This window comes from Hypanus sabinus, chromosome 25 (assembly GCF_030144855.1).
Source record: "Hypanus sabinus isolate sHypSab1 chromosome 25, sHypSab1.hap1, whole genome shotgun sequence".
Lineage (NCBI taxonomy): Eukaryota > Metazoa > Chordata > Chondrichthyes > Myliobatiformes > Dasyatidae > Hypanus > Hypanus sabinus.
The window spans coordinates 44,027,125-44,055,034 of record NC_082730.1 but is presented as its reverse complement, the minus strand read 5'-3'; the positions used below and the strand labels follow the sequence as shown (position 1 = coordinate 44,055,034).

Here is a 27,910-nt window from a genome sequence, read left to right as displayed (position 1 = left end):
CAAAGAAGACAAAAGAAGACAAACTGTTATAAGTAAAGAAAAAAATAAGACAAGTTAATAATAAATAATACTGAAAGTATGAGTTGTGGAATCAGTGTAGTGTTGAGGTGAGTGAGATGGTTGTAGGGTAATAGTTGTTCCTGAACCTGGTGGTGTAGGAGCAATGAGGAGAGAGCATGGCCTAGATGGTGAGAGGTGGGGTGTAATTGTTGATGGACGTTGCTTTCTTGTGGCAGTGCCTTCCCTGTGATGGACTGGACTGTCATTCATGGCAGGAAGAAAGGGTGTTTTTTTCTAATGTCGGAGAACTCAGTCTTCAATCCATGAGTGCTGAATGTAATTTCTTTGACTCTTTCCTGCACAGTGTTTGTCTCCTCGGTAACTCTTTACATGACAGTCCCTACCATTGAGATGTCTAAGAAGCTGCACTGGAACCCATCTGATAAGGTAAGATTCGAAGGAGCAATGGTAGGAATCCACACTGCATCCTGTGTGGCTTGCATCTCCCAGAATTCCAAACATTCTCTAAGCACTGCTATGGATTGAAGGGCAGCAATTGTAGCCTCATCATTTAAGGAAGAGGTAAAACAGATCTTTCTCATTTCAATTCAACTTTGCCTTCTCATTCTGATATGTTGGGCCATGACCTCCTCTTCTTCCACGATGAGGCCACTCTCAAGTTGAAGGAGCAACACCTCATATTCTGTCTGGGTAGCTTCCAACCTGATGGCATGCACATTGATTTCTCCAATTTTTGGTAATTTCTCTGCACTGCCTTCGGCTTCTCTCTTTTTCCATTCTCCATTCTGAATCTCCTGCAACTTCTCCCTCCTTTGCTTTTGCCAATGGTCACCTATCCTCTAACAGATTTCTTCTTGTTCAGCCCTTTACCTCTTGCACCTATCACCTCCCAGCTTTTCACTTCATCCCCTACTTCTGGCTTCTTCCCCCTCCCCTTCCAGTCCTGATGAATGGTCTTGGCCCGAAACTTTATTCCTCTCCATCGATGCTGTTTGATCTGCTGATCTCCTCTGCCCATTGAGATCGCTGGTCCTATTTGCCTTGGAGCAGTAGTAAGGAATTTGCTGCTGTTTGTGTTATTAATGCCTGAGTTACAGGGATGGCTGAATAGGTTAGAACCTTATTCCTCGGAACATAGGAGAGTGAGGAGAGATTTGACAGAGGTGTACAAAGTTATGAGGGGTATAGATAGAAAAATGCAAGCCGGCTTTTTTTGCTGAGGTTGGGTGAAAGTTCTTCACTCAGAGGGTGGTGAGCATTGCTCGTAGAAGTGGTGGATGTGGACTCGATTTCAGCGTTTAAGAGAAGTTTAGGTAAGTACATGGATGGGAAGTGTGGTCCAGGTGTAGGTCAGTGGGACTAGGCAGAATAACAGTTTGCACGGACTAGATGAGCTGAAGGTCCTGTTTCTATGCTGTGGTGCTCTATGACTCATTACTCCATTTAGAACAGGGATGAGGAGGAATTTCTTTAACCAGAGGGTGATGAATCTGTGGAACACATTGCCACAGACAGTTGTGCAGGCCAAATCATTGGGGATATTTAAAGAGGAGGTTGATAATTTCCTGATTATTAAGGATGGCAAAGGGTGAATGAAGTTGAGAGGGATTATAAATCGGCCATATTTATCCTTTTTTTGATGCATGGCTGGCCTGGGATGTAAAATTTGGAACTGCCTTGTTGGGAGGAGTTTTGTTATGTGACATCCCTGCTTCAAGGTTCAAGGTTGTTTAAATTTATTTCTTGTACACATAACCCTTCAGCCTATGATGTGCTGGTCATTATAAAGACCAAGAGACATAGGAACAGAATTTGGCCATTGAGCCCATCAAATCTGTTCCACCATCAGTACTGGCTGATTTTAATGTCCTTTTCAATTCCATTCTGCTGCCTTCTTCCTGTAACCTTTGACACCTTTGCTAATATATATGGTGACATACACTGTACATATCTTGATAATTTTGACTTTGACTTTAACCTACTGGAAGATCAATCTAGCCCATCCTCCCCCCATTCTTCCATGCATGTACCTAAAAGTGTCTAATGTATCTGCCATCAGCACTGCAACTGGTGGTGCTCTCCACCCACCCAACACTCTTGTGTTAAAAAACACTACCTACCTCTCACATCATCCTATATTTAAAATTAAGCACCCTCATATTAGCCATTCCCATCCTGGCAAAAGTCTTTGCTGTCCTCTCAATCTGTGCCTCCTATAATCTTGTACACCTCTATCATAACAAAAATACAACTCCAGATGCTGTGGATCAAAGAATACGTACACAACGCTGGAAGAACTCAGCAGGTCAGGCAGCATCCGTGAGAAAAGAGTAGCTACTGACCTGCTGAGTTCTTCCAGCGTTGTGTACGTACACCTCTATCAAGTCACCTCTCATTCACCTTCACTTCAAAGAGAAAAGTCCTAGCTCGCTCAGACTATTCTCAAAGATCTGGGTGCCAGGCAGAATCATTCTGTTGCTAGGTTACCAGACAAAGCACCCTTAGACCCAGTGGGATGAGAATGGTGGAGAGTGAGTTTATGTAGCCCTTTATGCCTCTTTGTGAGGGCCCAGAGCGGTTGGGGTGGGGAGGGCCCGGAGTGATGGGGGTGCTATGCGAACCATGGCGACATTTGTGGGCTGCTCTCTGCATATCCTTGTGCTGTGTGGGTCACTGGTGCAAATGATGTCTTCCACTCATCCTGTCAATGTACAAACGTTTGTACATGTGACCACCTCAGGCGACTGATGAAGTATCAAGATGTTCTACAGGTGCACCACTGGGAGCCTCCTGACTGGCTGTATCCTGAATGCCTGGTACGGAAACTGCACCAGCTTTGATCGCTGAGCACTGCAGAGAGAGGTACAGACAGCCCAGCGCATCTGTGGATGTGAACTTCCCTCCATTGAGGACATTTTCAGCAGCAGGTGTGTAAAGAAGGCCTGGAAGATCGTCGGGGACACCATTCACCCCAACCATAAACTTTCAGCTGCTTCCGTCTGGCAAACGGTGCCGCAGCATTAAAGCCAGGACTACACACAGGCTACGGGACAGCTTCTTTCTACAAACCATTAGACTTTTAAATTCACATGTTTGTACATTGCAACAGAGTCATAATGCAAAGAGTTTTACTCTCTTATGTTTGTGGGACAGATGTAAGATATATATATATATATATATATATAAAAACTGAACTCAAATCTTTAAAGAATACAGGACTAAAGAGATAAAATGCTCCTTAGAGGCTAAGACTAATTCTCAGGCTCAATCTTGTGAACCTACAGGCCAGTACATCTTTCCTTAGATACAGGCCCAAAATGTGGTCTAACCAATGTCTAATAAAGCCTTAACAGTGCATCCTTTGATAATCTAATCCTCTGGAAATGAATGCTAACATTGCATTTAATACTAGCTCATCCTGCAAGTTAACTCTGCACCTCCTGATTTTTGAATTTACTCTTCCTTTAGAAACTAGTTTACACTTTATTCAGAGTATTGTCTGAACGGTGTAGAGTTAGGTAAGGGAGAAATGCAAAGAGACCTAGGAGTCCTAGTTCACCAGTCAATGAAGGTGAATGAGCAAGTGCAACAGTCAGTGGAGGGCAAATGGAATGTTGGCCTTTGTTACAAGGGGAATTGAGTACAAGAGCAAGGATGTCCTTTTGAATTTGTACAGGGCCCTGGTGAGACCACACCTGGAATATTGTGTACAGTTTTGGTCTCCAGGTTTAAGGAAGGACATTCTGGCAATTGAGGAAGTGCAGCGTAGATTCACTAGGTTGATTCCTGGGATGGCAGGGCTGTCTTACGCAGAGAGATTGGAGAGATTGGGCTTGTACACACTGGAACTGAGGAGATTGAAACGGGATCTGATTGAAACGTTTAAGATAATTAAAGGATTTGATAGGATTGAGGCAGGAAATATGTTCCAGATGTTGGGAGAGTCCAGTACCAGAGGGCATGGATTGAGAATAAGAGGTCAGTTATTTAAAACAGAGTTGAGGAAGAGCTTCTTCTCCCAGAGAGTTGTGGAGGTGTGGAATGCACTGCCTCGGAAGACGGTGGAGGCCAATTCTCTGGATGCTTTCAAGAAGGAGCTAGATCTGATGGCTAGGGGAATCAAGGGATATGGGGACAAGGCAGGGACTGGGTATTGATAGTGAATGATCAGCCATGATCTCAGAATGGCGGTGCAGACTCGAGGGGCCGAATGGTCTACTTCTGCACCTATTGTCTATTGTCTATTCTACCAGAGTGTTTGACTACACATGTTCCTACACTACATTCCACCTGCCACTTCCTGAACACCACCTGCCCCTTGGCCACAAAGCCATCGGTTCCATCATTTGGATCATTTGCACCTCTGATTTCTGAGTTTGTTTCTTCCCCCCTCCCAGGTTTAGAAAGTAGTATGAACATGAAGTGCTGGAGGAACACAAAAGTCAGGCAGCATCGACGGAGAAGAATAAACAAGCCAGTTAGGAGCCTCCTGCCCTAATAAAGTGACCACTGAAGTTACGTTAAGACTATAAGAGGTAGAGCAGAATCAGGCCATTCAGTCCATCGAGTCTGCTCTGCCATTACATCATGGCTGACTTAACTCTTTCAACCCATTCTCCCCTTCTCCCCTTCTCCCCTTAACCATTGATGCCCTGACTAATCAATCTCAGCTGTCCTGACTCAATGACCTGTGGCCTCCCGTGGCAATAAATTCCACAGATTCACTTTGGTCTGGCTAAAAAATCCATACATCTGTCCGTCCGTAAAAATCTTTATGTTCCGTCCCTGTCGCTATGTAGAATAGAGAGGGGCAGTGTGGGAGGATATTGCCCAAACACTAAGGTTGTATACAGAATTGTTTTGTATACATGCATGTACATTCAGATACAATGTACTGTCACAGTGTTCAGTCAGGCACAATGTTCAGTAGATAGTGTACAGTCAGACACAGTGTACAGTTAGAATGTACGGTTAGACAGTGTATGGTCAGAATGTATGGTCAGACACAGTGTACAGTCAGAATGTACAGTCAGACACGTTGTGCGGTCAGTGTACGGTCAGACAGTGTACAGTCAGACACAGTGTGCGGTCAGACGCAGTGTGCGGTCAGAGAGTGTGTCAAACACAGTGTACAGTCAGACTGTGTGCAGTCAGACACAGTGTACGTCAGTGTACAGTCAGACAGTGTGCGGTCAGACAGTGTACAGTCAGACAGTGTGCAGTCAGACACAGTGTACGTCAGTGTACAGTCAGACAGTGTGCGGTCAGACAGTGTACAGTCAGACACAGTGTATGGTCAGACAATGTACAGTCAGTCACAGTGTACGGTCAGACATTGTGCGGTCAGACACAGTGTACGGTCAGACAGTGTGTGGTCAGACACAGTGTGCAGTCAGACAGTGTACAGTCAGACAGTGTACAGTCAGATACAGTGTGCAGTCAGACACAGTGTGCAGTCAGACATAGTGTACGGTCAGACAGTGTACAGTCAGATACAGTGGGCAGTCAGACACAGTGTACGGTCAGACAGTGCGGTCAGACACAGTGTGTGGTCAGATACACACAAAATGCTGGAGGAACTCAGCAGGCCAGGCAGCCTCTATGGGAAAGAGTACAGTTGACATTTTGGGCCAAAATTCATCTGATGGCCTGGTGAAAGAAGCTGTTCCAGAGCCTGTTGATCCTGGCCTTAAAGCTACAGTACTGTTTGCCAGATGCAAGCAGCTGAATCAGTTTGTTTTGGGACGGCTGCAGTCCCTGATCCTCTGAGCCCTGTTGCTGTAAATGTCCTGAACAGAGGAAAGTTCACATCCACAGATGCGCTGGGCTGTCTGCACCAACCTGTTATTGAGGGGAGTAAATTTCCTGTAGCAGGCGATGACACAAGCCAGTCAGGATGGTGCCCCTGTAGGAAGTCCTGAGGATTTGTGCTGAACTTCTTCAGATATCTGAGGTGAAAGAGGTGCTATTGTGCTTTTTTTTACACAGTCGGTGTACAATTCAGATGACATCCTCGGTGATGTGTATACTGAGGAACTAGAAACTACTCACCCTCTCAACTGCAGTCCCATTGATGTCAACAGGGGAGAGCTGTTCCTCCTCTAGTCCACAATCAACTCCTTTGATTTTTCAACATTGAGTGAGAGGTTGTTTTCTTGGCTCCACTGCGTCAGGGCGTGGACTTCTCCTCTGTCGGCTATTTCATTATTATTGGAAATAAGGCTGATCAATATCATGTCATCTGCAAATTTGATCAGCAGATTGGAGCTGTGTGTGGCAACACAGTCATGGGTGTATAGGGAGTATTTGATAGATTCCAATGAGATCCCCCACTTAGTCTTCAAAATTCCAGCGAGTATAAGCCCAGAGCCATCAAGCGCTTTTCACATGTTAACCCTTTTGTTCCCAGAATCATACTGGTGAACCTCCTCTGGGCCCTCTCCAATGCCAGCATATCTTTTCTTATATATGGGGTCCAAAGCTCCTCACAATACTCCAAGTGTGGTCTAACCAGTGCCTTATAAAGTGCATTATATCCTTGCTTTTACTTTCTAATCCACTTGAAATGAATGCTAACATTGCATTTGCTTTCCTTACCACTGTCTCAACCTGCAGGTTAACTTTAGGGAATTCTGCAAAAGGTCTCTTAAGTCCCTTTCCACCTCTGATTTTTGAATTTTTCCCCTATTTAGAAAATAGTCTACTCTTTATTCCTTTTATACACTTCCAGATGCTATATTCCATCTGCCACTTCTTTGCTTATTCTCCCAATATGTCTGAGCCCTTCTGCAGACCCAGAGCTTCCTCAACACTTTTTGTCCCTTCACGTATCTTCATATTATCCACAAGCTTGGTCACAAAGCCATCAATTCTATCATCCAAACCATTGACAAAAACATGCAAAGGTGGAGTGCCAACATGGACCCCTGCAGAACACCACCACTCACAGCAGCCAACCAGAAAAGGCATGGTTTAATCCCACTGTTTGCCTCCTGCCAATCAGTCTATTTTCTATCCATGCTTGTTAAGCAGCCTCATGTGCAGCACCTTTTCAAAGGCCTTCTGAATTTAAGGAAACAACAACCACTAACCCTCCTTTGTCAATCTTCTTATTTCCTCAAAGAATTCCAAAAGGTTTTGTCAGGCAAGATTTTCCCTTAAGAAAACCATGTTGACTTTGGCCTATTTTATTATGTGCCTCCAAGTACCCTGAGTCCTTAACAATCGACTCCAACATTTTCCCAACCACTGAGGTCAAGCTAACTGGCTTGTATTTTTCTTGCTTCTGCCTCCCTCCCTTCTTGAAGAGTGGAGTGACATGTGCAATTTTCCACTCCTCTAGAACTATTCCAAAATGTAGTGATTCTTGAAAGAGATGCCTGCACTGTCTCTTCAGCCACCTTTCAGAATCCTGGTGTGTAGTCCATTGGGTCTGGTTGATTTATCTTCCTTCAAACCTTGCAGCTTCCCAAGCCCTGTCTCTTTAATGATGGCAATAACACTCGCTCTTGGTCTGTGGCTCTTGAATTTCCGCCCTGGGGAAAAAGCCTCTTACTATCCACACGATCAATGCCTCTCCTCCATCGCTCCAAGGAGAAAAGGCCGAGTTCACTCAACCTATCCTCATAAGAAATGCTCCCCAATCCAGGCAACATTCTTGTAAATCTCCTCTGCACCCTTTCTATGGCTCCACATCCTTCCTGTAGTGAGGCGACCAGAACTGAGCACAGTACTCCAAGTGGGGTCTGTCCAGGGTCCTATATAGGTGCAACATTACCTCTCGGCTCCTAAATTCAATTCCATGATTGATGCAGGCCAATATACTGTACGGCTTCTTAACCACAGAGTCAACCTGCTCAGCTTCTTTGAGCGTCCTATGGACTCGGACTCCAAGATCCCTCTGATCGTCCACACTGCCAAGAGTCTTACCATTAATATCATATTCTGCCATCATATTTGACCTACCAAAATGATCCATTCACACTTATCTGGGTTGATCTCCATCTGCCACTTCTCAGCCCAGTTTTGCATCCTATCAATGTCCAGCTGTAACCTCTGACAGCCCTCCACACTATCCACAGCACCTCCAACCTTTGTGTCATTGGCAAACTTACTAAACCATCCCTCTACTTCTTCATCCAGGTAATTTATAAAGATCACAAAGATTAAGGATACCAGGACAGTTCCCTGAGGCACTCCACTGGTGACCGACCTCCATGCAGAATATGACCCGTCTACAACCACCCTTTGCCTTCTGTGGGCAAGCCAGTTCTGGATCCACAAAGCAATCCCTTGGATTCCATGCTTCCTTACTTTCTCAATAAGCCTTACATGGGATACATCATCAAATGCTTTGTTGAAATCCATATACACTACATCTACTGCTCTTCTTTCATCAATGTGTTTACTCACATCCTCAAAATATTCAATCAGGCTCGTAAGGCCATTGACAAAGCCACACTGATTATTCCTAATCATAATATACCTCTCCAAATATTCATAAATCCTGCCTCTCAGAATCTTCTCCATCAACTTACCAGCCACTGAGGTAAGACTCACTGGTCTATAATTTCCTGGGCTATCTCTACTCCCTTTCTTGAATAAGGGAACAACATCCGCAATCCTCCAATCCACAGAAACCTCTCCCATCCCAATTGATGATGCAAAGATCATCATCAGAGGCTCAGCAATCTCCTCCCTCACCTCCCTCAGTAGCCTGGGGTACATCTCACTCAGTCCTGATGACTTATCCAGCAGGTCAGGCAGCATCCGTTGAAAGGAACAGTCAACGTTTCGGGCCGAGACCCTTCATCAGCCCTAAAGAAGGAGGGGGCGGGGCCCTGTAAAGAAGGTGGGGGGAGGGTGGAATGTACCAGGTGAAAAACCAATCAGAGGAAAGATCAAGGGGAGGGGATAGGCAGGAGAGGTGAAGAAGGAATCTAAGGGGAAAGCACTATGAGTAGCAGAAGAAGGCAGAGTCATGAGAGAGGTGATAGGCAGCTAGAAGAGGAGACAGAGTGAAGGTGGGATGGGGGAAGGGAGAGTGGGGGAATTACCGGAAGTTGGAGAATTCTACGTTGGTGAGACCCAACGCAGATTGGGGGACCACTTCGTCGAGCACCTTTGTCCGCCACAACAGACAGGATCCCGGTTGCTACTCACTTCAACACTCCTTCACATTCCCATTCGGATATGTCCATACATGGCCTCCTCTACCGCCATGATAAGGCCAAACTTCAGTTGGAGGAACAACATCTCATATACTGTCTGGGTAGTCTCCAGCCCCTTGGTATGAACATCGAATTCTCCAGCTTCCAGTAATTCCCCCCCCCCCCCCCCCGACAATTCTAGTTTCAACTCTCCCATACTGATACATCTGACTTCATCTTCTCCCTCTCAAACTGCAGGGGAAATTCGATCATATATTGATCACTGCCTCCTAAGGATTCCTTTACCTCCTTCTACCTAATAAGTGACCACTGACTGTATGTCCGTGGTCTTCTGCTGCTGGAGCCCATTAACTTTGACATGTGTGTTCAGAGATGCTCTTCTGCTCACTGGATTTTTCTGTTTTATTGTTCGCACAGACACCCAAGCTTCCCCATCTGGTACCAACAGTGATTCCATGATCAAAGTCACTTAGATCACTTTTCTTTCCCCATTCTGATGTTTGGTCTGAACAACAACTGAACCTCTTGACTGTGTCTGTATGCTTTTATTTTTGAGTTGCTACTGCATGATTGGCTGATTAGATATTTGCATTAAAGAACAGGTTTACCTAATAAAAGGAGCACTGATTAGAAAGGCTAGTGTGCAGGTCAGTGTGTCTGCGTTAGAGGAAGTGATGCTAACCAGTAATATCACTGTTTTTTCCCAGGGCTACTTGCTGCACATGGTCAGTACCATCTCCGAGTGGTCCCTTGCCTTCTCCTTCCTCAGTTTCTTCCTCACATACATCCGGGATTTTCAGGTGAGCTGTCCAGAGCACAGGAGTCGGGAGTGGGGCAAATTGTGTCCTCGAAACTCCTGGAAGTCCTTGATAAAATAATTATAATAATTTTATTTATAGAGCACTTTTCATACAGATGATGTAATTCAAAGTGATTTACAATGAGATAAAAGTACAAATATGAAAATATAATAAACTATAAAAATTAAAATGAAAATAAAAGACAAAAGTTGGCAGTTAAAAGCAAGGTTAAACAAAAAGGTTTTGAGCTGTTGTGTAAAAGATTCAACTGAGTCTGCATTGCTTATAGTTTTAGATATTGAGTTCCATAGTTCAGGAGTGTAGTTCAAAAGAGTTGACCAATGAATTATGTTTCAAGGGAAATTGTTTAAATTAAAGGGACCAGTGGAAGAAGATCTGAGAGCTTGAACCGGATTATAAAACAAACGTCGTGCTCGTGAAAAGTGCATTGTGGTGACCTAGTGTATTCAATGTAAAGGCATGAATTAGAATTGGATCCCAAAGTGTCTGAAGAACTGCTGAGAACATTGTGCATCATCAGATTATGTCAGGGTTTAAGGTTTGGACTGAATTTAGCCATACAGCTTTGTTTTGAAACAATGTCGGAATAGGCTTAGAGTCTTGAGTTTGAAAGTCATTGGATCTCAAGTTCAAGGTTATTGTCATCTGACTGCACGTTGATAGTAAGCTTTCTGTCGATTGAGGTTGAGCATGGATGTTGCATCTGAGCTGTCTCCACAAGCCAGGGCAGTACGATACGGAGAGCAAGCTGTTGCCCATGTGGCAGGCACCCCCTCTCCACGCAGCTGATGAGCACAAAGGAACGGCCATCACTTCTTTTTCTGTGACAACAGCCCAACTAGCCATTCAAATTCCTTCCTCAATGATTGAGGAGCCATCAATGTACAGAATCAGATCAAGGTTCAATAAAATAAAAGACTTATTAGTCATTTGCATCTTCTTGACATGCTATTGTTCTTACACAGTAATGATCATCATAGTCTTCCATGTCCTTTGGTTACAGTGTAGCTGGATTCGTTGAATGATGATATTTGGTGCCTCAAGAACTGAGGACCATTTGGACCACAGAGCAGCTGTCAGTTGAGAGGCCCTGTTCAGAGTTCACTGAATGCAGTCATCGAATGTATAAAGTCTGATCCAGCACGATGTTAAAAACAACCATGACTGTCAGATAAAATGCTTGCAGTGCTCACAGACATGAATCCCATCCTAATGCAACATTCACAAACTGCTGGAGGAACTCAGCAGGGCAGGAAACATTTATGGAAAAGAGGGAACAGTTGATGTTTTGGGCTGAAATTCTTCATCAGTCCTGACTGTTTACTCTTTTCCATAGATGCTCTTGGCCCCATCCAGCATTTTGTGTGTGTTGCTTGCATTTCCAGCATCTGCAGGTTTTCTCATTTGTGTTTCTAATGCTGTATTGTTCAATGTGGCAGAGTAATAACCAACAGGACACTTATGCTCTCCATGTTCTTAATTCAAAACTGCTGTCCTGCAGCCACACTTCTTGTTGAAAACAGGGTCAAATTTTAAGTTTGCAAAGTTTCATCTGTGCATCATTAAGAGTCACAGGGTCAGAGTGCTTGTTGCTTTTCAGCAAGGGTTGAGCAGTTACAGCATATGAACTGGCCCATGTGCTGTTGTAGTTGCACAAATCCTGACATGATCGAAGTTGCTGGACTGTTGTCGGTGATGTTGCTGATTTAATACCCTTTGCATGATTTTCTGTGATTTCTTGTTTGCTTTGGAAGATTTCCTGTCCCAAGTAAATCATTTACTCTTGTCGCAATTGTGCCTTGTCAAAATTTGCTTTGTGGCCCTTAAAGGCTCGCTAATCAAGCAAGTAGAACGTCTCCTGTTTGTGCTAATCCAACTGTGTGAGATTTGCTTTCTCTGAATGCAAGAGTGCAGTTTAAAGTCAATAGGGCATCCATTCTGAAAAGAGCTTGTGAGATGTCTCCCACTCAGAATTGAATATCTCGTAGATGAGGGCCAAATTGTACTTCAACTTTTGATTAAATCGATTCTCTGTCCTTCAGCACCAGGTACATATCAATAGATGATAGTCAACGGCCTGTGGCACTTTTGGGCAATAGCTTCAGTGATGGATGATAGTTCTGCTGCTGTGTTCAGTAAGAATTCAACACATTCATATCCAATTAAATTAACATATTGGTGTGAATTTCAGTTCCACTTATTCTGTTGGTTAACAAGTTAGACAGTTGGTTCATCTGTACCGATCTTAATTGGACTTTGATATCTGGCTCCACTTATTTGACAGTTTGCACGAGATCACTGCAGTAAACAGTTTTACTCCAATTTGCTCTGTTAGCACAGCTGGTTTCAAACCATCTGTCGTCCATGTGGATTTTTTAATATTACCTTCAGTTATTGCTTGAATTCCTGAGTGGCTGATCATATTCAGAAACATCCTCTGAAGCCTTTTGTTTATAATCAATCACTTTCTTGGGGTAAGTAACATAATCTCTGAATGGAGAAACAGGGCTGAGAAAAAAATTATAAATACGTACTGATGCACCATTTGAATGAAGTTGTGTTGCCTGGTTACAACTTCTCATCTCTTTCTCCTTTCTCTCCCTTTGAACAGAAAATCAGCCTGCACGCTGAGGTGGATTTGCACAATGACACGCTTTATGACTCGTTTCAGGGGCTTGAGCATAACGGAGAGTGTAGTGCACTGCTGGCGGGGAGTTTGTGATCGTGACACCGGCCCCTCCCCAAGATGTGGAGGCCTTTTCCAAACCTCCTCTGTCCCTTCTTCTCCAGATCAAATTATTTTTTTAACCCAGTCCTGCATCAAGTCAACTCATGACGTGTATGGAAATTCGCTCTTAAGTTCATACAGTGTTAACAAAACAATTTAATTGTGAACTTAATGGAAAAATCATGGTTTTGTTGATGTTTTTAACCGTCCTTTCTGGAAGTCCATGTCACCAACTGGAGGTGCAGCGACTTTAACGATATAGCTCAACCTCAAAGAACAGGAATAAGGAAACCCTCAAAATAAGGGAGTTGTCGGTCAGGAACTCTTTGGAAAGGCACTAACGGCACTTAGTAAAGTGCATTGACCTAATCTTCACAGCTTGGACTGAGAATTTTCCGGGTCACCTGCTGGATCCACAGAGGGTGAAATTTGGATGGAGTGTATCAGCATAATCACACCTGTTCAGCTGGATTGAGAATGCCAACTTGGGTCTTGCGTGCTGTCAGAAAGACGTGGACTAACCTTTATGTGTCAACTGCCAGTTGTGATGTTTCTGATAGTCCAACTTTAATAAATAAAATTTGGTTGTTATCCAGTGACTGGGAATTACCTGAAGGAGCAGAGGGTTGAAGATCTTACTCCTTAGTCTTGTCTCCCCATATAACAAAACATAAAGGGAGCAGCTTCAGGTAAATCCGGTCTTTTCTTGGTGGCTCAGGTACGGTCAGTGCAAGTAGGAATGGGGTGATACACAGATGAATGAGTGGCTGAGGAAGAAGGGCACGGAACAGGATTTCAAGTTTGTGGGTCATTGGAACCTTGAAGGGGTGACCTGTACATGAGTGATGGGGAGAAAATTCAAATATCAGAGGATGTTTCTTGAGTTTGGGGTGTCCAGAACCAGAGGGCACAGCCTCCAAATTCAGGGTGACCCTTTAGAACAGAGATGAGGAGGAATTTCGTTAGCCAGAGAGTAGTAAATCTGTGGAATGCTCTGCCACAAACTGCGGTGAAGACCAAGTCTGTGAGAATATTTAAGGTGGAAGTTGATCAATTCCTGATCAATCAGGGCATCATGGGATATGTGAGAAGACAAGTGAGTGGGATCTGGGGTCAGCCATGATGGAATGGTGGAGCAGACTCAATGGGCTGAATGGCCTAATTCTGAACTTAGAGCATGGATCAGTACATGGAACTATAATGCCGTGGCCACTATAGAGACTTGGTTGGGAGAGGGACAGGAATGGGTGGTTAATGTACCAAGTTTTTGTAGCTTTAGGAAAGACAGAGAAGGATATAAAAGGGAGGCACGGTGGAGTGTGAGTGAAGTTTCACTACCAGTAAGGGACAATATCACAGCTACACTCAGGGAGACATAATGAAGGGTTCAGACACTGAGTCCAGTTGGGTAGAACTCAGGAATAGGAAGGGTACAATCATACTGGTGGGATTTGTTGAAAGACCCCACCAATACTCACTGGAACATTGAGGAACAAATATGTAAGCAGATTAAGGAAATGTAGATGTGTTGGGAGTGGTTTAAATTAATATGGCAGGGATGTGATGGAACTGAGGATGAGCCAGCAGGTTTACAAGTAGGTGATGGATGTAACATGAATGTAAGGAAGGACAAGCCAATGACTCGGTACAAATGCAGACGGGGCTAAGAAGCAAAATTCAAAAGGTTGAAGAATGCAGGACTGAAGGTGCTGTATCTAAATGCACATAGCATTCGGAATAAGGTGGATGAACTCATGGGTGCAATTAGAGATTGGTTGTATGATATTGTGGGTACAGCTGGGTTGTGGCTGAAAGGAGGCCAAGGTTGTGAGCTTAACATCAAAGGATAAGCTTTGTATTGAAAGGACAGGCAGGAAGGCATAAGTGGTGGTGTGGTTCTGTTGGTAACAGATGGAATTACATCTTTAGGAAAGTGACAGAGGGTCAGAGAATGTTATGTCTATCTGGGTGGAGTTAAGAAATTGCAAGGGTTTAAAACCCATTATGGAAATCACATAAGCCTCCAGATAGTAGCCAAAATGTAGGGTTCAGATTGCAAAGGGAGCTGGAAAAGGCATGTAATATGGGTAATGACACAATTGTAATGGGAGTCTCCTATGTGCAAGAGAATTGGGAAAATTATGTTAGTGTCAAATCGCAAGAGAGGGTATTTGTTGAATGCCTATGATTTGGCTTTTTAGAGCAGCTTGTGCTTGAGTCTACTTGGGGAAAGGCCATCTTAGATTGGGTGTTGTGCAATAACCCAGATCCCATTAGGGGGCTTAATGTAAAGGAACCCTTAGGAGGCAGTGATCATAATATAATTGAATTTGTGCTGAAATTTGAGAGGGAGAAGCATAACTCATATGTATCTGTATCAATGAAATAAAGGGAATTGCAGAGACATGAGAGAGGAGCTTATCCAGGTGGATTGGAGGAGGATACTGGTGGGGATGACGGCAGAGCAGAGGTGGCTGAAGTTTCTGAAAATAGTTCACAAGGCACAGAGGAAGAAGTTCTCAAGTGGCATGGCTGACAAAGGAAGGCATAAAAGCCAAGGAAAGGGCATATAAGGCAGCAAAAGTGAGTGGGAAGTTGGATGATAGGGAAGCTTTTAAAATCCAACAAAAGGCAACTAAATAAGATACAAGAAGGGAAAAGATAAAATATGAGGGCACACTAGCCAATAATATAAAGCAGGATACCAGAAGTTTTTTCAGTTAAATAAAGAGTAAAGGGGAGTTGAGAGTTGATATTGGTCCACTGGAAAGTGGTCCAGGAAAATGATGAGGTAGTAATGGGGACAAAGAAATGATAGATGAACTGAATGGGTACTTCGCATCTGTCATCACTAAGGAAGACACTAACAGTGTGCCAGAGGTCTGTGAGTGTCAGGGAGTGACATTGCTATTACAAAGAAAAAATTGCTAGGCAAACTCAAAGGTCTTAAGGTGGATAAGTCAGATGGGCTACATTCCAGAGTCCTGAGAGAGGAGGCTGAAGAGATAATGGATGCATTGGTCACAAGCTTTCAAGAACCATTTGATTCTGGCATGGTTGTGGAGGACTGCAAAATTGCAAGTGTCACTCCACTGTTTAAGGGAGGAAGGCAAAAGAAAGGAAATTATAGGCCAGTTAGCCTGACCTCAGTGGTTGGGAGAGTGTTGGAGTCCATTATTAAGAATGAGGTTTTTGGGGTTCTGGTGACGTCATCGTCGAAAATGGCAGCTTAAGTCACTAGCTCCTCTGGAAAAACGCGTATTAAGCACCGTTATCCCATCAAATATAATATTTTTTGAAAAATATTTGAACTGAAAAGGGGCGTGAATGGGGAAAAGGAATGGAAATAAAAAAGCGACACTGTGGAGCCTGCGGCCGAGAGGAGCGCAGTGAGCAGCTCTCTGACCTGACCGCGTGCTAACAAGGTGGACGCTGGGCCTCGTTCAGATGAAGCGGTGAATGAAATCCTGAAAGAAATAATGGAGGTCCAGAAAGTTATAAAGCAGCAGCTCCGTGATATTAAGGCAGAGCTCGCCAGCGTTAATCAAAAAATAGCAGTGGCAGAGACTCAAATTGAGAAGGTGGAAGATCGCGTTCAAAACATGGAACAGATACTGAGTAAGACAATAAAAATATTAAATCACCAAAAAGGTAAACTGCTTGACCTGAAGGGAAGATCACGGTGGAAAAAATATCAGAATATACAACGTTCCCAAAGGAACGGAGGGCTCATCTATGATGGAGTTTGTCGAAAAGTTACTGCGGGATGCGCTGGATATTCCCTCTGCTATGAAGCTGGAAATCGAAAGAGCCCTCTGCGTGCTCGTCCCAAAACCTACCCAAGATAGAAAGCCACGCTCAATAATAATAAAATTCCTTTGGTACAGCACCAAGGCGAAGATTCTATGAAGGGCCTGGGGTAAGAAGAGAGTGTTTTTCGACAATAAATTAATATATTTCGACCAAAATTACCCCCCGGTCCTGCAGAAATGCAAAGAATACTCTGAAGTAAAGTGAGTACTAAAGCAAAAAAAAGATTAAATTTCAAACTCCGTACCCTGCTAAACTTCGAGGGTTTTATGACACTGGGACACGGTTGTATCAGACAGTGGAAGAGGCGACTACAGACATGAAGGGCAGAGGGTTGCCTGTCAGCATGTCCAAAATGAAGGGAAAGCCTGGCTGAGGAGTTATCCCACCGCTTGGGAAATAGTGTGAGAATCGAGAAGCCAGGAGACGGGAGGAGGCCGAGAGAAATATATCAGGAAGAGACCGGGAGTTTCGTAAAGACAGTCTTCACCCTCTTCAGAAGAGCCATAAGGTTTGGCCAACTTTAAAAATGTTGAGAAGCTAAATGGAAGCAAAAGTACACGGTGATATACCTATCTTGAGAAATACTTATTATAATGTGGATTTTGTATTACTTAGTTGTTATTCTTTATTCGCTCACTTACTCCTTTTTCCCCCACCAAGATGAGAATATATATATGTAATGTATCTGTGTGTGTGTGTGTGTGTGTGTGTGTGTGTGTATATATATATATATATATATATATATATGTATGCGAAGAGTACACAGGGAGATCTTTTCTGTGTAATGGATTTGTTCAATTACAATATCTCCCTCTAGTTTATATTCTTTTATAATAGTTTTCCATATTTTAAGAGTCCATTTCACCCACGGGTGATCAATACTATTTATGTACCTTTGCAGGTTGTTATCAGCCAAAATTGCCTGTATGGGGATGGGAAATATCCACTCCTCAATGTTTTTCCATTGAACATCATATGTTGGGTTGCACCAACATATCACAGCTCTCAACTGTGTTGCAAAATAATAATCTCTAAGAGAAGGTAGGCCTCATCCCCCATTTTCCTTGGCTAATTGCAAAGTTTTGAGATGAACTCTAGGGCTTTTACCTTGCCATATATATCTTAATAACATTTTGTTCCATTTATTGAATTGATTTTGATTAATCTCTATTGGTAGGGTCTGAAACTTATATACAGTCTGGGCAGTATATTCATTTTAATAGATTCAATCCTTGAAATGAGACTAAAAAAAAGAATTAGGTTCCATCTTGTTAACTCTTCCTTTTTTTATATATAGGCTGATAATTGCATTCTGATAATTTTGCCAAATCTTTTGGCATAATGATGCCCAAATATTTGAAAGACTCTGTTTGTGATGCCCAGAGATATCTGCTTTCAATTTCTCTTGGTGGGCTATAGTTATATGAAAGTAAATAGGTTTTATCTATGGCAACACGAGTGAATCTGCAGATGCTGGAAATAAATAAAAAACACAAAATGCTGGCAGAGCTCAGCAGGCCAGACAGCATCTATGGGAGGAGGTAATAACGACGTTTCAGGCCGAAACCCTTCATCAGGAGTGAAGAAACATGGGATGGTCAAGGGGGGGATAAGAAGTGGGGGGAGGGATGTAGAGAGCTGGGAAGTGATAGGCTGGAGGGAAATGGGCTAGGAGGAAGGTGGAGAATTATGGGAAATAAAAGAGAAAGAAAGGTAGGGCTGGAGGGAGAGATTATAGTGAGGGGGGAAAAAGAGAGAGAAAGAGAACCAGACTAAAATAATAGGGATGGGGGTAAGGGTGGGGGGCAGGGGTATCAACAGAGTATCTATGTTGATCTTGTATCCTGACCATATTGTTCAAAGGATTGCATCAATATAGGTACAGAGTATGTTGCTTGCCCCAGATAGATCAAAATGTCATCCGCATAACAGGCCAATTTATGCTCTGTCCCTTTAATACTAATTCCCCTGATATCTTCATTTTGTCTGATGTCTTGAGCTAATGGTTCCAGATATAATGTGAAGAGTAGCGGTGACCATGCACAGCTCTGTCTCCTGCCCCTTTCTAGGGTAAAACTATTAGATAAATATCCATTGATTTTAATCCTAGCAGCAGGGTTGTCATACAGTGCCTGTATAGTTTTAATAATTGTGTCATGGAAACCAAATCTATGTAAAACTCTGTAAGGAAAATTCCAATTAATCGAATCAAATGCCTTTTCAGCATGCACGCTATTGCTTCGATTTTATTTTTTTATATATGATCCATAATGTGAAGTGTCCTTCATATATTGTCTTGTGTTTGACATTCTTGTATAAAACCTGTCTGATCCTTATGTATCAGTATGGATAGGAACTCTTCTAATCATTTAGCCAGGATGGAGGTAAATAATCTATAATCTACATTAAGAACGGATATTGATCTAAATGACCCACATTCCATTTTATCCTTGCCTCCTTTCAGTATAGCTAGGATTCTCACTTCCTTCCGGCTGAGTGGCATTTGTGCCTTTTTTTAGAGCCCAGTTCAGTGTGGGGGAGTAAGACAGGAATTAACTAATTTTTAAATTCTTTGTACCACTCTGCCGTATATCCATCTGGTCCAGCTGACTTGCTTAATTTAAGCCTACTAATTGCAGCTTTTAGTTCAACTTCAGTTATGTCAGCAGTCATTGTTCTATTTTGTTCTTCACTTAAAGTGGGTAACTCTAGAGAATTCAAGAAGGTGTCAATTTGGGTTATACTTCCCCCTGGAATTTTGGAGTATAGAGTTTTGTAAAACAATTCAAAAGCTTCTTGAATTTCACTTAGCTTACTTCTTATCATTCTTGTTCTTGGATCCCTAATTCTATGAATTGTATTTTCAGCTATTTTTTTTCCAGTTTCCATGCCAGTATTTTCATAGACTTAGATCCACTTTCATAATGCCTCTGTTTCAGAAACATAAACTTTTTGCTGATTTCTTGTGTAGCCAAGCTATTAATTTCAATTCCTAATTTTTAAAATTTCCTCTAATGTATCCTGTGCCAAATTCAATTTGTGTTTTTTATCTAGTTCCTTCAGCCTATTTTATTATTCCTCTAATGTTTTATTTCTTATTTTTTTCTTATATGAAGATATCGATATAATTTTCCCTCTTCAAACAGCCTTCAGAGTATCCCATAGAATGGGAGGTGAAACCTCTGCATTATCATTGATTTCTAAGTCAAGAGCAATTTCTTGTTTAACTTGTTCCTTAAAGTAGGGATCATTGAGTAGACTTGAATTTAGTTTCCAAATAGTATTCCTTGGTTGTAGGTCAAAATCAACAGATACATATATAGGTGCATGGTCACTTATGTCTATTGTCCCAATTCCACAGGTGTTTATTTTGTCTTTGTCTTTTCCAAATGTTATATAATCCATATAACAATTACGGAAATAGGCCATCTCGGCCCTTCTAGTCCGTGCCGAACGCTTACTCTCACCTAGTCCCACATACCCGCACTCAGCCCATTCCTTTCCTGACCATATAACGATCCAATTTTACTTTAAATGATAATACCGAACCTGCCTCTACCACTTACACTGGAATCTCGTTCCACACAGCTACCACTCTCTGAGTAAAGAAATTCCCCCTTGTGTTACCCTTAAACTTTTGTCCCCTAACTCTCAACTCACGTCCTCTTGTTTGAATCTCCCCTACTCTCAATGGAAAAAGCCTATCCATGTCAACTCTATCTATCCCCCTCATAATTTTAATTACCTCTATCAAATTCCCCCTCAACCTTCTATGCTCCAAAGAATAAAGACCTAACTTGTTCAACCTTTCCCTGTAACTTAGGTGCTGAAACCCAGGTAACATTCTAGTAAATCTTCTCTTACTCTCTCTATTTTGTTCACATCTTTCCTATAATTCGGTGACCAGAACTGCACACAATACTCCAAATTCGGCCTTACCAATGCCTTGTACAATTTTAACATTACATCCCAACTCCTATACTCAATGCTCTGATTTATAAAGGCCAACATACTAAAAGCTTTCTTCACCACCCTATCCACATGAGATTCCACCTTCAGGGAACTATGCACCGTTTTTATTCCTAGATCACTCTGTTCTACTGCATTCTTCAATGCCCTACCATTTACCATGTATTTCCTATTTGGATTATAGAACATAGACTAGTACAGCACATTACAGGCCCTTCGGCCCACAATGTTGTGCCGACCCTCACAACCCTGCCGACCCTGCTTCCCATATAATCCCCCTCCTTAAATTCCTCCATATACCTGTCTAGTAGTCTCTTAAATTTCATTAGTGTAGTAGTCTCTTAAATTTCATTAGTGTATCTGCCTCCACCACTGACTCAGGCAGTGCATTCCATGCACCAATCACTCTCTGAGTGAAAAACCTTCCTCGAACATCCCCCTTGAACTTCCCTCCCCTTACCTTAAAGCCATGTCTTCTTGTATTGAGCCGTGGTGCCCTGGGGAAGAGGCGTTGGCTGTCCATTCTATCTATTCCTCTTAATATCTTGTATACCTCTATCAAGTCTCCTCTCATCTTCCTTCTCTCCAAAGAGTAAAGCCCTAGCTCCCTTAATCTCTGACCATAATCCATACTCTCTGAACCAGCATCCTGGTAAATCTCCTCTCTGTGCCCTTTCCAATGCTTCCACATCCTTCCTATACTGAGGCGACCAGAACTGGACAGTACTCCAAATGTGGCCTAACTAGTGTTTTATAGAGCTGCATCATTACATTGCGTCTCTTAAACTCTATCCCTCGACTTATGAAAGCTAACACCCCATAAGCTTTCTTAACTACCCTATCTACCTGTGAGGCAACTTTCAGGGATCTGTGGACATGTACCCCCAGATCCCTCTGCTCCTCCACACTCCCAAGTATCCTGCCATTTACTTTGTACTCTGCCTTGGAGTTTGTCCTTCCAAAGTGTACCACCTCACACTTCTCCGTGTTGAACTCCATTTGCCACTTCTCAGCCCAATTCTGCATCCTATCAATGTCTCTCTGCAATCTTCGACAATCCTCTACACTATCTAGAACACCACTATCCTTTGCGTCATCTGCAAACTTGCCAACACACCCTTCTTCCCCACATCCATGTCGTTAATAAAAATCACAAAAAGTAGAGGTCCCAGGACAGATCCTTGTGGGACACCACTAATCACAACCCTCCAATCTGAATGTACTCCCTCCATCACGACCCTCTGCCTTATTATTCCTACCAAAATGTAGCACCTCACACTTATCAGCATTAAACTCCATCTGCCATTGTTCAGCCCACTCTTCTAACTGGCCTAAATCTCTGTGCAAGCTTTGCAAACCTACTTCATTATCCACAATGCCACCTATCTTAGGTATCATCTGCATACTTACTAATCCAATTTACCACCCCATCATCCAGATCATTAATGTATGACAAACAACATTGGACCCAGTAGAGATCCCTGAGGCACACCACTAGTCACCGGCCTCCAACCTGACAAACACTTATCCACCTCTACTCTCTGGCATCTCTCATCCAGTCACTGTTGAATCCATTTTACTATAGAAAATACACAACAGACAGTAGGTGCAGGAGTAGGCCATTTGGCCCTTCTAGCCAGCACCGCCATTCACTGTGATCATGGCTGATCATACACAATCAGTACCCTGTTCCTGCCCTCTCCCCATATCCCTTGACCCAGCTATCTATAAGAGCTCTATCTAACTCTCTCTTGAATACAACCAGAGGCTTGGCCTCCACTGCCTTCTGGGGCAGATCATTCAACATATCCACCACTCTCTGGGTGAAAAAGTTTTTCCGCATCTCTGTTCTAAATGGCCTACCCCTTATTTCTTAAACTGTGGCCTCTAGTTCTGGACTCCCCCATCAGCGGAAACATGCTTCCTGCCTCCAGTGTGTCCAATCCCTTAATAATCTTATATGTTTCAATCAGATCCCCTCTCATCCTTCTAAATTCCAGTGTTTGCAAGCCCAGTTGCTCCAATCTTTCAACATATACTACTTCAATATTAATACCTAACAATTGAACCTTCCTAACTAACCTTCCGTGTGGAACCTTGTCAAAGGCCTTACTGAAGTCCATATATACAACATCCACTGCTTTACCCTCATCAACTTAACCAGTAATCTCTTCAAAAAATTCAATAAGATTTGTCAAACATGACCTTCCACACACAAATCCATGCTGACTGTTCCTAATCAGACCCTGTCTATCCAGATAATTATATATACCATCTCTAAGAATACTTTCCATTAATTTACCTACCACTGACGTCAAACTGATAGGCCTATCATTGCTAGATATACTCTTAGAATCCTTTTAAAACAATGGAACCACATGAGCAATACGCCAATCCTCCAGCACCATCCCCGTTTCTAATGACATTTGAAATATTTCTGTCAGAGCCCCTGCTATTTCTACACTAACTTCCCTCAAGGTCCTAGGGAACATCCTGTCAGGATCCGGAGATCTATCCACTTTTATATTCCTTAAAAGCGCCAGCACTTCCTCCTCTTTAATCGTCATAGTTTCCATAACTTCCCTACTTGTTTCCCTCACCTTACACAATTCAATATCCTTCTCCTTAGTGAATACGGAAGAAAAGAAATTGTTCAAAATCTCCTCCATCTCTTTTGGCTGCACACATAGCTGTCCACTCTGATTCTCTAAGGGACCAATTTTATCCCTCACTATCCTTTTGCTATTAATATAACTGTAGAAACCCTTCAGATTTATTTTCACCTTACTTGCCAAAGCAACCTTGTATCTTCTTTTAGCTTTTCTAATTTCTTTCTTAAGATTCTTCTTACATTCTTTATATTCCTCGAGCACCTCATTTGCTCCATGCTGCTTATTTTTATTGTAGATCTCTCTCTTTTTCTGAACCAAGTTTCCAATATTCCTTGAAAACCATGGCTCTCTCAAACTTTTAATCTTTCCTTTCAACCTAACAGGAATATAAAGATTCTGTACCCTCAAAATTTCACCTTTAAGTGACCTCCATTTCTCTATTACATCCTTCCCATAAAACAAATTGTCCCAATCCACTCCTTCTAAATCCATTTGCATCTCCTCAAAGTTAGCCTTTCTCCATTCAAAAATCCCTCTCCATGATTATATTGAAACTAATGGCATTGAGTTCACTGGACCCGAAGTGCTCCCCAACACATACCTCCGTCACCTGACCAATTTCATTCCCTAACAGAAGATCCAACACTGCCCCTTCTCTAGCGGTATCTGTATGTATTGCTGCAAAAAACTATCCTGCACATATTTTACAAACCATCCCTTTTACAGTATGGGCTTCCCAGTCTATGTGTGGAAAATTAAAATCTCCCACAATCACAGCCTTGTGCTTAGTACAAATATCTGCTATCTCCTTGCAAATTTGCTCCTCCAATTCTCGCACCCCATTAGATGGTCTATAATACACCCCTGTAAGTGTTACTACACCTTTCCCATTCCTCAATTCCACCCAAATAGTCTCCCTAGACGAGCCCTCTAATCTATCCTGCCAGAGCACTGCTGTAATATTTTCTCTGACAAGCAATGCAACACCTCCCCCTCTTGTCCCTCTGATTCTATTATACCTGAAGCAGCAAAATCCAGGAATATTTAGTTGCCAATCACATCCCTCCTGCAACCATGTTTCACTAATAGCTACAACATCATATTTCCAGGTATCAATCCATGCTCTGAGCTCATCCACCTTTCTTACAATGCTCCTAGCATTAAAATTAATGCAGTTAAGAAATTCACCACCTCTTCCTCTCTGTTTATCTCTAACAGTACAAAGAACTTTACTGTCTTCTTTTTCTTCCTTCTTCCAAACATCTGTTCATACATCTTTTATGAAATAGTCTATTCTTGTATATGTAGAATGGTGGGGGAGGGTGATGGCAGAATAATGAGTGTAATCCCTTCTGTTGGGGAAAGGGTCTCTCCATATATCAATTAGACCAACATCAAAAAGTGTATTAACTTTCTTATGTAAGGAGTTTGTTTCATAGGTTTTTCTATTGGAAGAGTCCAACTTTGGTGTAATTGTAAATATAAGTCTCCCCCACCTATCAGGAGACCTTCTGTTTCCGTTACCATAATATTAGTAATTTTCTGAAAGAAACTAATATCACTTCCTGGGGGTTCGTATATATTCTATAGAGTAACTGAATTTACCCCCTTACCAGAAAATATCTGCCCTCCTTCTCTCCTATTTCGAATACTTTTTCAAAATTTAGCTTGCTTGAGATAAAAATAGCAACTCTACTTCTATATCCTGATTTATATGAGGAGAAAAACACATTTCTGTTTCTCCATCCATTCCTGTCACTGTCCTCACCCCTGTTAACCCCCATAAATCTCCCCCCTCTCACTCTCCCTCTCACACACACTCACACACTCTCCCTCTCCCTCCCTCTCTCTCTCTCTCTCTCTCTCTCTCTCTCTCTCTCCAACTCTCTCACACACTCTCTCTTATGTTGTGATGTAAGAAATACAGCAGTCGACTTATCTGGAGCAAGTCACCTCTCATCTTTTGCTCCAAAGAGGAAAGTCAGAGCTCACTCAACCTATCCTCAGAAGACATGCACTCTAGGCAGTATCCTGGTGTTGTACAGAAGCACATTTGCAGTTTCGATAAGTGAAACAGCAGTATGTATAACAACTGTTATAACCATAAGATATAGGAGCAGAATCAGACCACTCAGCCCATCGAGTCTGCTCTGGCATTTTATCATGGCTGATTGCATTTTTATTTCAGCCCCAATCTCCTGCCGCCTTCCCATATCCCTCCACACCCTGACCAATCAAGAATCTATCAACCTCTGGCTTAAATATACATTAAGACTTGATCTCCACAGCTGCCTGTGGCAAAGAATTCCACAGATTCACCACTCTCTAGCTAAAGAAATTTCTCTCATCTCCATTCTATTCTGAGGTTTAGACTCTCCCACCATAGGAAACATCCTCTCCACATTCACTCCATCAAGGCCTTTCACATTCTATAGGTTTTAATAAGGTCACCCCTCACTCTTCTGAATTCCAGCAAATACAGGCCTTGAGCCATCAAATGCTCTTCATATGACAAGCCATTCAATCCTGGAATCATTTTCATGAATCTCCTTTGAACCGCCTCCAGTTTCAGCACATCCTTTTTAAGATAAGAGACCCAAAACTGTTCACAATTCTCCAAGTGAGGCCTCACCAGTGTTTTGAAAAGCCTCAGCATTACATCCTTGCTTTTATATTCTAGTCATCTTGAAATGAATGCATCATATTTGCCTTCCTCACCTGCAAATTAACCTTTAGGGAATCCTGCACAAGGACTCCCAAGTCCCTTTGTACCTCAGTTTTTTTTTTGTATTTTCTCTCGATTTAGGAAATAGTCAACCCTTTCATTTTTTTTACCGAAGTGCATGACTATACATGGTAAATGGTAGGGCATTGAGGAATGCAGCAGAACGGAGTGATCTAGGAATAATGGTGCATAGTTCCCTGAAGGTGGAATCTCATGTGGATAGGGTGGTGAAGAAAGTTTTTGGTATGCTGGCCTTTATAAATCAGAGCATTGAGTATAGGAGTTGGGATGTAATGTTAAAATTGTACAAGGCTTTGGTGAGGCCAAGTTTGGAGTATTGTGTACAGTTCTGGTCACCAAATTATAGGAAAGATGTCAACAAAATAGAGAGAGTACAGAGGAGATTTACTAGAATGTTACCTAGGTTTTAGCACCTAAGTTACAGAGAAAGGTTGAACAAGTTAGGTCTTTATACTTTGGAGTGTAGAAGGTTGAGGGGGACATAATTTTATGTTGACGTGGATAGGCTTTTTCCATTGAGAGCAGGGGAGGTTCAAACAAGAGGACATGATTTGAGAGTTAAGGGGCAAAAGTTTAGGGGTAACACGAGGGGGAATTTCTTTACTCAGAGAGTGGTAGCTGTGTGGAACAAGCTTCCAGTAGAAGTGGTAGAGGCAGGGTCGGTATTGTCATTTAAAGTAAAATTAGATAGGTATATGGACAGGAAAGAAATGGAGGGTTATGGGCTGAGTGCAGGTCGGTGGGACTAGGTGAGAGTAAGTGTTTGGCATGGACTAGAAGGGCTGAGGTGGCCTGTTTCCGTGCTGTAATGGTTATATGGTTATATACACTTCCCGGCATTTCTTTGCCCATTCTCCAAATCTGTCCAAGTCCTTCACCTAATTTCCTATCATTTGCAAACTTTTCAACAAAGTCATCAATTCCATCATCTAAATCATTGACATACAATGTAAAAAGAATCGGCCGAACACAGACCCCTGTGGAACACACTAGGCACTGGCAGCCAATGAGAAAAGGCTCCCTTTATTTGCACTCTTTGCTTCCTTCCAATCAGCCACTGCTTTATCCATGCTAGAATATTTCCTGTAATACCATAGGCTCTTAGTTTGTTAAGCAGCCTTAAGGCAACATTTTCCCTTGAGGAAATCATGATGACTATGGCCTATTTTATCATGTGCCTCCAAGTACCGTGAGACCTTACCCTTAATAATCGATTCCAACATCTTCCCAGCCACGGATGTCAGACTAACTACCTATAGTTTCCTTTCTTCTGCCTTTTTTATTCCTCCTTGAAAAATGGAGTGACATTTGCAATTTTCCATTCTTCCAGAACCTTTCAAGGATCTAGTGATTCTTGTTTGTCCGCTATTTCATTTATTCACAAGCAAGCAATGTTAGTCAAACAAGAACTCATCCAAGTCACCCAGACTATTGAAATTACAACACTAAACATTCCAATGTCCAGGTTACTCAACAAGATTAAGCAAGTCTTAACCAACTACTTAACTCGGTGCACACTCAAAACATGAGAGCTTCCTCTTCAACACACCTTCCAGATGGTTTCACCAGTGTTGCCCACGGTTCACTGGCTCAGGGTCGAGGGAGCTGCTGACACATATGCCTGAGGACCGGAAACCAGTTGCAGCATCACAGCAAGTGACATGGGGCCAGAAGCCAGTGCCACAGGACATGGAGGCGAACGAGTGGGAGGGTGGCTGTATACCTTGAACATATCTCAATGGTTAGCACACTTGAAGTGATTTTGGGAACTATGTTTGATCAGCAAATAATTTAACCAGTTAACCTTCCATATTACATGGTACCCCTTGAAAGATGAGACACCCTGCTAGCATGACCCTTACACTAACTGACTCCCAGCGAGCGCCCCACTGGACTATATACACGGTGTGTTCTACAAAGAGGATCAATAGCCCTTCACTTGATTTGAAATTATATGGTCAAACTCTTGAAGTGTCAGTGATAAGATTTCTAGGCATTTAACTGACATGGAAGCACCATATTAATAAAAT

At 42.5% G+C, this 27,910-nt stretch overlaps 1 protein-coding gene across 2 annotated transcripts in view; it reads left to right on the top strand.

The window, feature by feature from the left end:
- Window positions 1–13,339, top strand: part of LOC132381202 (DNA damage-regulated autophagy modulator protein 2-like) — an 84,510-nt gene extending 71,171 nt beyond the window's left edge. For both annotated transcript variants that reach the window (XM_059950499.1, XM_059950501.1), the window contains 3 exons: window positions 365–447; window positions 9,899–9,991; window positions 12,624–13,339. In XM_059950499.1, the coding sequence (XP_059806482.1) occupies window positions 365–447; window positions 9,899–9,991; window positions 12,624–12,734 (287 nt within the window). In that variant the 3' untranslated portion in view covers window positions 12,735–13,339. The remainder of the gene's footprint in view (window positions 1–364; window positions 448–9,898; window positions 9,992–12,623) is intronic.
- Window positions 13,340–27,910: the final 14,571 nt, after the last annotated feature.